This window comes from Lolium rigidum, chromosome 5 (genome assembly GCF_022539505.1).
Source record: "Lolium rigidum isolate FL_2022 chromosome 5, APGP_CSIRO_Lrig_0.1, whole genome shotgun sequence".
NCBI lineage: Eukaryota > Viridiplantae > Streptophyta > Magnoliopsida > Poales > Poaceae > Lolium > Lolium rigidum.
The window spans coordinates 248,723,417-248,736,557 of NC_061512.1; the positions used below are offsets into that span (position 1 = coordinate 248,723,417).

Sequence of the window (13,141 nt, forward strand, 5' to 3'; positions counted from 1 at the left end):
GCATAATAGGCATCTGGACTTAAAAATCCGGGTGTTGACAAAGATCCACCAATACAAGGTAGCATACGAATCCTCATCTCATGAACACCACCAACAACATCGATGTTGCTGGCGAGGTGGACCGCGAGATGGAGAAATCTTATTCGTGTTCCTTACAACGCGGTCATATCCACTAGTAACATAGAGATCAACATTGGACATATGTTCAAGGTCCCCACCTCTGTCCGCCCATGAGACTGCTGTTGACTGTTGGACAAAGATGGGTGTTTCTTCTATTTCTTGTCAATATCCTTCAAACTTCACCCAACTACAAACGCCGTCTTAGATCATCTCTAACAGATCCCGTATAAACACGAACTAAAAACCCGGAGTTCAGTTCACCGAACTCGTGTTTACGACGTAGAACAGATCCCGTAAACCAAAACTGTAAAACAGAACGAACCTGTAAAGACAGGGTTTATCACAAAATTTTCATATGATCAAACAAATGACACAGTCAAATGCAAACAACTCATGCATAGTTCATAGTGCAGACATCAAATGGCACAATCATAGCAAATAGTTCATAGTTCACCATCTCCTCTCACCGCCGGCATCAAACCGAGGTTGGACCGTCGTGACCATCATCTCCACCACCTCCATGAGTCACCGAACCACCACCACTTGCCTCTTCACAAGCTAGTCTTCGTCTCTCCATGATCTCCGCCGAGGCCTCCTTGCACCACTCCATTTGTTGCTCATTCATGTCCTTTGTGCTCATCATCATGATCTCCCTCTCTTCGGCCAATAGTTGCTTCATTGCTTTGGCCTTCTTCACGTTGATCCTCATCTCCTCCAACCTGGCCTTGTTCCTTGCTTCCTCTCGGCTCGCTTCAACCTTGGCAAAACTCACCTCTTTCTTCTTCTCGATGATGACAAGCTTGGTCTCCAAAGTCTTGGCCGCTATCACCTCCTTGGACTTCATCATTTTATCAAACTTGTCCCTCAACACTGCTGCCTCCCCCTCGAGTTTGAGCCTCTCTTTGGCCTTCTTGTTTACCTCCGGCTTATTATTGTTCTGGCCCTCCTTCTCGTCCTCGGTATCGTCGAGCGTAATCATTGCAGATTTCTTGGGTGCTATTTCTTCGTCCCTTAATTGCCACTTGGGGAGGTGTTGAAGCACATCAAAGCAATGACGCATGGTGAACTCTTTCCCTTGCTTCCGGCCATGTCTATGTACCTCGCATCAGCAGTGCAGTCCTATATTTGCAAAACCAAACACAAATCGTCAATATGTGGCCACCAAACGAAACAAAAATTTTGCAAACATAAAATGCGAGCAAATTCACTCACATTTCGTCCACAGTTGCCCCGCTAGGATGATTCGACACCACTTGATCCATTGCTTCCGCCCACTTGCTGCATGCCGATTTGATCGCGTCCCAACGTCCTTGGAGGAATCGGTACGTGCGATCGACAGGATGGCGAACATGCGGCATCAGTTTATGGAATTTCTCCTCGATGCATTGTTAGTAGCGCTTCCAGGTTTGATCGGTGTCGGAGACTGCATCCATCCCCACGGCGGCCCAAGCTCGGCACAAGGCCACATCTTCTATTTCCGTGTATTTGTTCGCCCGTCTCTTCTTCCTCTTTCCATCGGTCTCCACCCCGACCACACCCTCGTTCCCTTCATCTTCTTTCCCTTCTTCTGCGTCGTCCTCATCTTCGCCCATCCCAACGTCGAACGGAGCGAGTGGGGTAATGTTTACCTCGTCCAACATCTCCATGTGCGAGGTGGGCCTCAATATCTACTCGCAATGAAAACTGAGGAAGAGTTGTAATTTGTACCTTGTTGACCCGCCGTCGAGCACGTCCTGGGCGTCGTTCGCGGTGGCTTCCGGCGGTGGCGGTGTTGACGGGGATGGGAACGGAGGCGGGGCGCCACGGCTCGTCGTCGCCTTCAACTTCGTCCTCTTCGACGCAGAATTCTTCGGTCTGGCGCGGGATGCCTTCGGCTTCGATGCGACCGCGCCTTTGGCGACAGCCGGGACATCAGCGCTGGCCGCCGTGGCACCGTCTTGCGGGACCACATGCGTTCCCGCGCCCCGCCGCTTGAGCACACCCGTCGACGAGACCATGGCAGCGACGTCGGCGGGGGTCGCGGGTGGTTGGTGTAGCGGAAGCTCCGGCGACCGCGGGAGAGGGTGGCGGGGCTTGCGAGCTAGCAACGGCGACCGGCTGGGTCGATTCGAGACTCATGGTGGCGAGATTGGACGATGGCGGCGCAGAGGACGGTGAGGGCGCGCAGATCGGCGGCGGCGGCGGTTGGAAGGAGGTGAAACTTTCCTCGCGCGTAAACTAGGGATTATGTTCGGGCTGCGTTCGGTTCGCTCGTTCGGCCCTTACAAATACAGACCGAGCAAGGGTTTCGGTGTCAGCCCGATTTCCTTTTTCCAGTTGACTACTTTAGGGCATCTCCAACCGGGCGACCCATCCCGCGCCCGCGCGTCCGGATGGGTCCAAACGGACAAAATCCCGGCCCAACGCGGGGACGCACCGCAAAAACGGACGGCCGCGGCGTCCGGAACGACGCAAACCCGGCCCAAATCTTGGCCGGGTTTGCGTGGCCGCGGATGGCACGCGGCGTCCTCGCGTGTCCGCCTGGTCCGCGTGGCTGGCCCACTCGTTGGTGCCCCAGGTCCTATTAAATGTGGACTGGGGAAGGGGACTGTCCCTATCCAGTCCCCACTTTCCACTCCGGCCGCACGCGCGAGCTCGAAGCTTCCGCGCCGCCATGGCCCCGAAGCGCGAGTTCTCGCCATCCGCGAACGACCACGAGGCCGGCAGCAGCCGGCAAGTGGCGCCGGCGCCGGCGCCGTTTGCCATGGGGCCGCCGGCGACGCCCAGACGCGAGCGGATCTACGTCACCGTTGCGGTGGCGCAGATGTTCTGGGACGCCGGCGTCCCAATGCCGTGGGGGGACGTGCACCTCCCCCACGGCTGGCACCTGAGCCCAGATCGGGTTCCGGTGCCGCCCATCCCGGGCTCCGGCCGCGCCCGCGTCGCGGAGATCCGGAGGCGCCGCGCGCAGCTGCCGGCGGACCTCCAGCAGGACCCCGCGTACGGCGACGCAAGTCCCAACTGGGACTCGTGGTTCGAGGTGGAGCACGATGCGCGCCGGCGCACGTGCTTCACATCCGCGACGGCGCGGCCGCGCACACCTGCAACGCGGGCAGGCCGCCGCCCCGGCGGGCTCTACATCGGCGAGCAGCCCCAGCCCCAGGCCCCACACCAGCCCCAGGCCCCGCACCAGCCCCAGGCCCAGGAGGAGGAGAATGACCCGGAGCTGCAGGCGGCGCTCGCGGCGTCCCGCGAGCGGCGAGGACCTCGACGAGCTGGCCAAATGGCCGCACCTCGCCGAGACGCTGCGCACCTCCGCGCTGGAGGAGGCGGCCAGGAAGACCCAGGAGGACGCCCAGGCGGAGGCGTGGGCCTTCCTCGTGCTGGCGCGCCGTCAGGAGGAGGCAACACGTCAGGCGGCGCTCCGGGAGGAGGAGGAGCGCCTGGCCACGGTCCGGCTGCAGGCGGAGCTGCAGGCCGCAGCGGAGGAGCAGCTCCGGCAGGAGTCCGCGCGGAGGGCACGACTGCGCAGGCCGGCGAACCCGCCGAACCCGCACTCCGCCTGGGAAAGGGCGCAGTGGGAGCCCTGGCCGGAGTCCCCGGTGCCCTCCGGCGTTTCGAGCCGGAACAGCGCGTCGCCGCCGGGGGGCGGCGTCGTCATCGACGCCGACGACGACGAGTACTACTGGGGGTAGTACTGCCGGCGGCCACCATGCTCGCAAACCCTGTCTAGGGTTTCTTTTTTTTTAGTTTAAAGCCCATATAGGGCTTTCTTTTGTGTAAAAATTGCCCAAAATAGGGCTAAGTTTAACTAACCAGTAGTTTATATTTATTTTCTGCTGTTTTTATTTTTCATTTTCATTTATGTTCTTTTTATTACATATGCGGTGCGTCCGTGCGTTGGGCGCAGCGTGCGACCCAAACGGACACGCGGACGCGGGGCACTGTTCGGGTGTCCGTTCGGCCACCCAAACGGCCCAAAACGGACGGCCCAGCGCGTCCGTTTGGGTCGCTCGGTTGGAGATGCCCTTATGGTATCTAATATGCACCGATTTACTAACCGAACCCTTAAAATTGCGTTTATTTTTTTGGTTTTAGCTAGTTTACGGGCTCTGTTAGAGATGCTCTTACCAACCATTGTACATTTGTACATGTCTTAAGGATGTTTCGATCTTTTGCCTCAGCATTGCAATGATGAATAATCGATGTGCAAAAAAGGCGTGACAAGAAGTCCATTGTGCCAAAAAAAGGCAGGGCAAGTCATGAAAGTACCAGGAAAGCTTTGGGTTAAAAATGAGATTCCACGTGAGACGTGGAGTCCCCCGTACGATTACGCGCTTAAGCAAACTACCCTCGCCTCGCTCACCGGCCACCACCACTTCTCCCCTCCCAGTTTGCTTCTCCCCCACGCTCATCTGCTCCTCCCCGCGTCGCGCCCGAACCCTCCCATGGCGTGGCCGCAGCAGGAGGCGATCGACACCTTCATCGGCATCACCGGGGCCGACGAGGCCGTCGCCGTCCGCAAGCTCGAGGTACCGCCCAACTCTCCCCCCTCCCCTTACTGGATTCATCTGCCCGCCCAATCTAGCGCAATCGGCTCGACCCACGCAGTGGATTTGGATGCGCCGTGTACGGATCGCTCAGTGCTGGTGGTTGTGGTGCAGTTGGTGGGCGGGCCTAGGGGAAAGGGGGCCTGCGCGTGGTGGGATTGAGGTGTGTCTGTGCCCGATTTGGTGGTGAATACCCGCGCTGCGTTGTGCTGCTGCTTGTGCAGTTATGGAGCGTAATTACTGCATCAATCTCGTGAAAGCCCAGTTTGGTTATTACCTAACCCCCAATTTGCAGTTACTTGCAGTTTCGAGTTTCGACACGTCAACACCAAAACCAGGACATCTCAAAGTTAGGCTTGCAGATTTTGTGGGATTTTTCATCTAAGTTCCGTTGTTAGAATGGAATGTACACAAGCAGATAGTTTATAGTGTGATTTCCTAATGAGCATATTGCCTATGCTTAGTCCCATGATAGTTTATACTTGATGTTTCCATAAATTAACTCTGAGCACACATACCATTTGGGATACCATACCATGTTAATTGAAATGCCTATCTTATTTATGGAATCACTTCGGAAAGCCCATTGTCTGTAAAGCCTTATAGGGTATCCTCTCTAAATTGATGGTTCAGATGCAGCATTGTGTTACTGTTGCATAACAAGAGCATCGTTTTGCCATCGATGTCATACTGTCATCTATATATTTATTAACAGTGGTTTATTGATGAATGTCACACAGGAACATGCTGGTGACCTTAACCAGGCAGTCAATTCGTACTTCAACGATGGAGCTGGCACAGCGTACGTGTTTCTAGTTTTCCGTATACAAACATTGCTTGTTATTTGTGTTTTCCGAAGACACCTTTTCGTACCATATCTCTCTAAACTGTTCATTGGTGGCAGTAAAGAGATGCACGTTCAACTAATAAGGTTATAAGGGTAGCCATTTCGAAAAAAAAACTAATAAGGGTAGCCTGTCTCAAAGTTTTAACCACTCATTCTTGTGCTATGTGCAATTAGCTAAAATGACAGGTTGATTGGACTAGGAGGGAGAACAGTTACCCTCCAGTTACTGTGTTGCGCTAGAGCAGATCATTGATGTCTTTGGTGTTTTTCAGGAACACAATCGATCAACCTATTGGACCTGTTAATCTTGATGATATGGAGCTGGATGGACCACTTGATAACACATTTCAAAGATCTTTGTACCCTGAAGCTCTGCACGACCCTTTCGCATTGATGGATCCAAATTTCCAGCAAATGGTTTTTGACAGAGCTGGCTCAGCTGGTACTGCCAGTCATGATGCGCAAGGTTCACACCCTATAGAGGCAACTGTCGATGTTAAAGATAGCAACGTTCAAACAGGTCCTTCTGGTCAGGCTTCTATCATTGAGAATGTCACTGGACATGGGTCTTTGTATGGCCCAGGAGGTCGTGAGACCATCATAATTGATGATGACGAGGATGAGTTACCATATGGTCTATCCTCTCAGCATGCTAATTTCCCTAGCAGTGCATCGCAGCCAAACCCTCCTTTGCCAACTGCTCCTCCACTGGTTCATGTGATAGACAATGACATAGAAGAGGAAATGATTCGGGCTGCAATTGAAGCTTCAAAAAGAGAGGCTGAAGAGCTGGCAAATGTAAGCTGTTGACTCTCTCCTCTCTCTCTCTGCATAGGGCGTAGATTACAACGAGCTTGCTGAGTCTTGAACTTTTGATTTACTTAATATTTTATTAAATAAAAACCAGACAGCAGAACAAGAACGGGCTCAACATCTAGATGGAATAAACTCCGAAGACATGGAAACTGCAGGTGCAACAATGGGAAGGTGAGTACTAACTTTTACCCTCTAGCTCTTCATCCCCAGGCTACCTTATGGTGGTAGGCTGATAGAAATTGACCCCTTTTGTGTTTTCTTCCTTTCTGGAGGCAAGAATTAGTTACAGGAATGGCTGGAGCATCGACACAACTAACAGATGGAGAGAGCTCACAAGAGGACACTGAGGATGTTGAAGAAGAGCCATTAGTTAGACGCCGTTCTAGGCGCATCCCTTCTGGAGATACAGAGTCAAGACAGCCTATCGTCCCAGGTGATAGCCCTCCCTCAAGTTCACAGCCTCAAAACAGTGATCACCAGTATAACAGAACTGATTTCCCATCAGAGGTATTATAACCATATAATCTGCACCTTATTAATATGAAATTATAAACGTTATTAAATTCGTTGCTCACATTCTTCTGTTGGAAAAGTGGGGTGGCATTTCTTCTGAGGAACATGATGAAGCCGTTATGCTTGAGGCTGCAATGTTTGGTGGAATTCCTGAAGCACCAACATATCCATTATCTATTCCATCGCATGCAAGCTCGAGTCATTATCCCCAAGTAGTGCATTCTCCACCACCGGAATTAACTGAACAGCGGTTATTACGAGAGCAGCAGGTCCGAATTTGAAGCTTTTACAGTGTTGGTGAGTGCAACAAATATCAGATGGTGACTTCTAATTTTTTATCACAGGATGACGAGTACCTGGCATCACTCCAAGCTGATCAAGAGAAGGAGATGAAGACTCTACAAGAAGCTGAGCTGCGTCAGTTGGAAGAAACTGCTGCAAGAGAATCTGCTCTTGAGAAACAAAAGCAAGAGGAGGAGGAAAGGCTTAAAAAGCAACTCGAGAAAGAGGTACCTTTCTGTTACAGATAGTAGTTCCGAAAACGACTGGATGATAAGTAACAATCTTTCTGACATGTGAATGATAGAATTGCCCAAGATACAACACACACATACATATGGTGGAGAAGAACACACAGATATTCTCGGCAACACACGTCTGCCTCTTTCTCTGTATTTCTCAACTCAGACTGAACTGATTTACATGGGGTTAAATAGCCAGACAACACTGCTAATACGCACCCACTAACCCACTACCTAGCATGCACACACACGCACTCACTTTTGCATGCAGCACACACGGTCAAGGCACCAACGGTTTGATCCACTAATGACTCCACTAACACGCACACACTTGAGTCGCTTCCAAGTTTCTGCAGATCACTGCTTGGAGATCATCGACGCATTCAGCAACTAACTACGTCCTCTTTTTTCTCCATCTCTAACTGCAACGCAACTTGACTACTGGGACTTCTCGGAGCATGACACATGCAGCTAACTAAACACAAGATAACTAGCTTTTGCATTGTGCACGTGAACACAACTCTACGTGCACATTGCCGCAGCTATGATTAATGCATGACTGATAAATAAACATGATCTAAACACTACTCTTAGCACTACTAACAAGATTGGTTCCAACAATCACCTCCCCAATCTTGTTATTGCTTATTCCTCTCTTGAAACCAATGGACACTGATGCCGTCGGTGCAGCACGGAGACGGCCACCAATGCCATCTTGCCACACCGATTGTCGTCGTCGCCGCTGGCCTCAATGAGAGACTCACCTCCTACACCTTCACCGCAAGCGCGCCGCCATGACACGCTCGCTGCCGCATGTACGCCACCAGTGCCGCAACTTGCCGGTGACTCACCTCGAAATTCTCCACCGGTGCTGCAACTCGCCGGTGACTCGCCTCCATGTTGCCGCCGATGACGCACCTTCTCGACGACTCAGACATGGACGATGAACTCTTCATGGCAATGGCCTCCTCCACGCCATGGTCAGCACCTCCTTGCCGCCGGTGGCGCAACTTACCGGGCAGCACACCTTCCTCCATCGCTCGCGACGCAGCTCGACGATGATGAAGACCCCGACCTCGATGAACGAGGCTCTGATACCAAATGATAGAATTGCCCAAGATACAACACACACATACATATGGTGGAGAAGAACACACAGATATTCTCGGCAACACACGTCTGCCTCTTTCTCTGTATTTCTCAACTCAGACTGAACTGATTTACATGGGGTTAAATAGCCAGACAACACTGCTAATACGCACCCACTAACCCACTACCTAGCATGCACACACACGCACTCACTTTTGCATGCAGCACACACGGTCAAGGCACCAACGGTTTGATCCACTAATGACTCCACTAACACGCACACACTTGAGTCGCTTCCAAGTTTCTGCAGATCACTGCTTGGAGATCATCGACGCATTCAGCAACTAACTACGTCCTCTTTTTTCTCCATCTCTAACTGCAACGCAACTTGACTACTGGGACTTCTCGGAGCATGACACATGCAGCTAACTAAACACAAGATAACTAGCTTTTGCATTGTGCACGTGAACACAACTCTACGTGCACATTGCCGCAGCTATGATTAATGCATGACTGATAAATAAACATGATCTAAACACTACTCTTAGCACTACTAACAAGATTGGTTCCAACAATTATTACAGCACCGATGTGATTATATGAAATTTAGTACTTAAGGCCGAGTTCTTTTGGCGGCTTCTCGGAGAAGCTGCCCTCCCCCCAGCTTCCTGGGGAAGCCGGTGACAAAATTTTGTGAGGCTTCCAAATGTGTTTAGCCTTAGCTATTCTAGAAGCCTCGGAAAATTTTAGAACCGGCTTTCCCAGAAAGCTGGGGGAGGGCAGCTTCTCCGAGAAGCCGTCAAAAGAACTGGGCCTAAGTGTTTTAGTAAAATTAGTGTTTTATTTTATCTTATGATACAGTGTTCTTATTTTCGATTTCGTTTTCAAACAATATATACAATGATATTTAGCTTTGGTGGAGGTGTCATGAATCAGTACATTGTTATAGGCTTGTAGCTGATCTTTTTTAGTTTTGTTGGCAAGAAATACTTGTCAGAGTATGTTATGATTAGTGGAAGCAAGGTAGCCAAGACCTAAGAGTATGCGCTCACTGTTTTTAACCTTCGATATTTCTGTGTGAGTTGATCCATGTTCATCTTGGTCCTCAGGAGATATAATATAGGTGGTAATAGTGTTTAGTTTCGTGAAAACTTGGGGCATGTTTTGTTGATAGCTGAATTTTGCCACACTTTTTATGATAAGCTGTGACACGACACAAAAGGTCTGGCAGAAATTGGCCATCACAACTGGGGCAAGATTTGCAACTTCTTTTCTAGAATACGTTAAACATGCAATCGAGTGTTCGGCCTTGAGATCTTGACTATCAAACTAGAGAGGTTTGTAAAAAAGTATGAGCAGATGAAAGGTGGGCTAGCTGTTAAGAAAGTATGGCAGTGAAACACACATTAGTCACACCCGTGGTAAAGCTTGGCAAAGTCTAGTTATGAATCAAAGTATCTAACATGCCCAATATGATAACCAAGCTCTTTGCTTGTGTTCTTTCGTTGATGCTTTCTCGACATTTATTATTTGTTCTTCTTCCTTATAGATCATTTTCTGGTTCGCTTTTGGTGATATGCTGTTTATGCTGTTCCTGATTTTTTTTATGTTAATAGGAGCTTGAGTCAAGTCTTGCCACCAAACAAGCATCATTGCCATCGGAGCCACCGTCAGGCGCGGAAGGTGTTATCACACTTGTAGTTCGCATGCCTGATGGTAGTCGACAGGGGCGTCGCTTTTTGAAATCTGATAAATTCCAGGTAAACTGCTTTTGACCTGCCAGGTTCCAAAATAGAAGCATTCATCACACTAGCCTCTTGCCACTGATGCTGTCTTCTGACATGCTGGTTTGCTCGCAGTCCCTTTTTGATTTCTTAGATGTTGGGCGGACTTGCAGGCCAGGAACCTACAAACTGGTAATTCGCTATTGTTATTTTTTTAATATTTCATATAGATACTTCAACAAGTAAGAACTTGTGTTGATCAAAATGAGTGCAACCTAGTGTTCTTCCTTGTCAACTAGTATGTCAGACACTAGTGGTCACCTGAGTTTGTAAATAAAATACTACTTCCTCTGTTCACTAATATAAGATGTTTCTGGCAAACCAATTTAGTTTGCCCAAAACGTCTTATATTAGTGAACGGAGGGAGTATCATGTAATAATAGGTTCATATGATCCTTACAGCATATTTGTTTTCCTCATTAGATGAAGTACTACCATGAGCTACCCAGATAGGTTGATGCGATCCTGACGTTCATTTCATCTAAGGTTCTGTAGCATTTTTCTGAGAGAAACTTCTGTAACATTTGTAGATATGCATGAACCATGTGGCTCTCTAGGGATAGCATGGACTACAAATTCATTCTTAAGCTTCGAGTGTTTTCGATATCTTGGTGCTATTATATTATAAAACTAACACGTATTAGCACAATGCCTCCAAAAGGCAGCACCAACCACACTGTACCATGTTAGTATATACTTTGATAGATCACTACCAAAAATGGATGTTCTGAAATCCTGTAATATTTGAGATGCATGGTGTGGCAACCTGGCAGGACTACACATAATTTTGCTCATTAAGAAACCTTAGACGTATGAAAAAGATTGTCATGGTGATTGAAAAAGGATTTGTGTGTGTGTGTGTTGCGTCGACAGTTCTACGCTTCTGTAGTTGCTTATAATAAGCAACAAGATTCATGCTCGCTCTGGAATACATTATATATTAAGTGCTACTCGTATCAGAGGACATCAGATAGTGCTTTTTTTGCTCCTTTGGCTGCTTTGAGCTGTTAGTGGGGACCATTCTTCTCTGCCAACATTCTTGTTCGTGCTGTTGTAATGCCCACGCCCTATGTTTGGTGTAAACAATGATTACAATGTTATGTTCTTTATGCTCGTTGATTATATCATTAGCAGTGTGTATGGCTTCTCAGCTTTGCCAGCGAAGGGCTTCACACAATTTTTTTAACCTGGCTTCTGACAAAATGTTAACCCTGCGGATGCATAAGCACACATGTCGAGTAGAACATTTTGTTTGTAGAAAGTAGAAACTGGATGGTACCCGTTGGTACTGTGAAGTTATTTTCTTTTTATTTGCAGTTTCTCAGTTCGTTGTGTTCCATAACCTATCTACACACATGTGTCTATCTAATGTGAATAACACAGCGAGAATAGTAGAAACTTCCCTAGCCTGCAAGGATCGCTGTAACTGTTTCAGTATAACTCCTAAAATATAATAACATCATATTCAGAAGTATTAAATTTTTTTCTCCATTAGTTGGTTTTTGTGGGCATCATATTTCATTCCTCTGCTTTTTGAGCATCAAATCGTACAGCTCTTACAATAGTCTTTTTTTTCATACTTTTACTCTTGTGTATCCTACAGGTGCGGACTTATCCCAGGCGTGCTTTCACCCCTGCCGATGGCGACCAATCTTTTAGTGAACTTGGGTTAACAAGCAAGCAGGAAGCTTTATTCATAGAGCAGATCACCGAATAGAAGCAAAGATTTAGACACGGGTAGGGTTACCATCTGAGAGTTGGTGTTTTACAGATCTTTACTTGCATATGGCTTTTGGTACTAGAGAGTTGAAAATTGGTGTTAGGAATTTGTGTCGTAGAGGTCGAATGGTGCTCTTTTGAGGTCCATGATGGATGCCACACTTTGGGCCTCCACTTTTATTATGTGATGCCACGGTAACTAAAGCGTCAAACAGCACAGATCCAGGATATGTAATTCGTGCAGTTAAATTGTTTGTTTCAGAGGTAGAAGGTGAAAAAAAATGCAATCGTTTCTGCTGTGTAAAGTTTCAGTATTTTGTTATTATTCATAAATAAAAGTTTCAGTAAACACTTGCACTGTTGCCACTACTCCCGAAACACAGCCGGATTCGGCTGCTACTCGATGGTTGCACGACCACCGGCAATCTTCTTATTCTTCGTCATCGTCTTCTTCGCGCATGGAGCTAGCCTGCTGCAACAGCTAACAATCACTCTGCAGTGAGCAACAATCAAGTGAAAAAAGATGAGTAGTCTGTCAGCTATGGAACGCGCAGGGAAAATCAGCATCAGATCGAGTTGTCGAGTGATGGGGGGTGGTTCTTACGGCAGGTGACGCGCGGGAGGCCGCACTTGGCGGGGAGGCTGTTGATGATGTCGATGGCGCCGCAGGCGCAGTCGCGGGACACGGAGCCCAGCGCGGAGCAGCACTCCGGCCCCGGCACCGGCAGCGCCTGCCCGGGCGCCGGCGGCACGCTGTAGCGCGCGCAGGGGGCCAGCCCGCTCAGCTGCTGCCCGCAGGTGCCCTGCTGCTGCTGCTGCGCCTCCGCCGCGCGCGTACCCAGCAGCAGGAGGACGAGGAGCACCCACAGCGCCGCCAGCGCGCGCGGCTGCAGCTGGGCCGTGCTCACCGCCATTGCAGCTAGTGCACTCGGTCGAGAATGGCTTCTGCCTTCTTGGGTAGGTGTGTGCGGTGGCTTGCGCTGTGCTGCGTGATGCTGGGTGCGGCAGGATGGCGTGATTTATAGGTGTGGCGGGGAGGTAGGGGTGCGAGGCGGCGAGCCTCGCGTTGCTCACCTACCTTACGCAGCGGCGCGCCGGGCGCTTCCGCCGGCGCCGGCCGGGAGGAGCGGGGCACTGCAAGCGTGTGAGTGTGACCAGACCGAACGCCCGTCGCGTGCGTCCAGCCAGGCGAGAAGATGAACT

At 49.7% G+C, this 13,141-nt stretch overlaps 2 protein-coding genes across 2 annotated transcripts; one reads left to right on the top strand and one right to left on the bottom strand.

The window, feature by feature from the left end:
• The first annotated feature begins 4,540 nt into the window (after nucleotides 1-4,540).
• On the top strand, nucleotides 4,541-12,243 carry LOC124654998 (plant UBX domain-containing protein 8-like). Its single transcript, XM_047193969.1, has 10 exons — nucleotides 4,541-4,631; nucleotides 5,390-5,451; nucleotides 5,769-6,294; nucleotides 6,404-6,483; nucleotides 6,585-6,819; nucleotides 6,906-7,094; nucleotides 7,170-7,334; nucleotides 10,052-10,195; nucleotides 10,295-10,351; nucleotides 11,823-12,243. Exons 1-10 carry the CDS (start codon nucleotides 4,548-4,550, stop codon nucleotides 11,934-11,936), a joined length of 1,656 nt encoding a protein of 551 aa, XP_047049925.1. The 5' UTR covers nucleotides 4,541-4,547; the 3' UTR covers nucleotides 11,937-12,243.
• A 261-nt stretch (nucleotides 12,244-12,504) lies between these two features.
• On the bottom strand, nucleotides 12,505-12,852 carry LOC124657435 (protein YY1-like). Its single transcript, XM_047195989.1, has one exon. The coding sequence runs from the start codon at nucleotides 12,850-12,852 to the stop codon at nucleotides 12,505-12,507; it is 348 nt and encodes a 115-aa protein (XP_047051945.1).
• Between the last annotated feature and the right edge of the window lie 289 nt (nucleotides 12,853-13,141).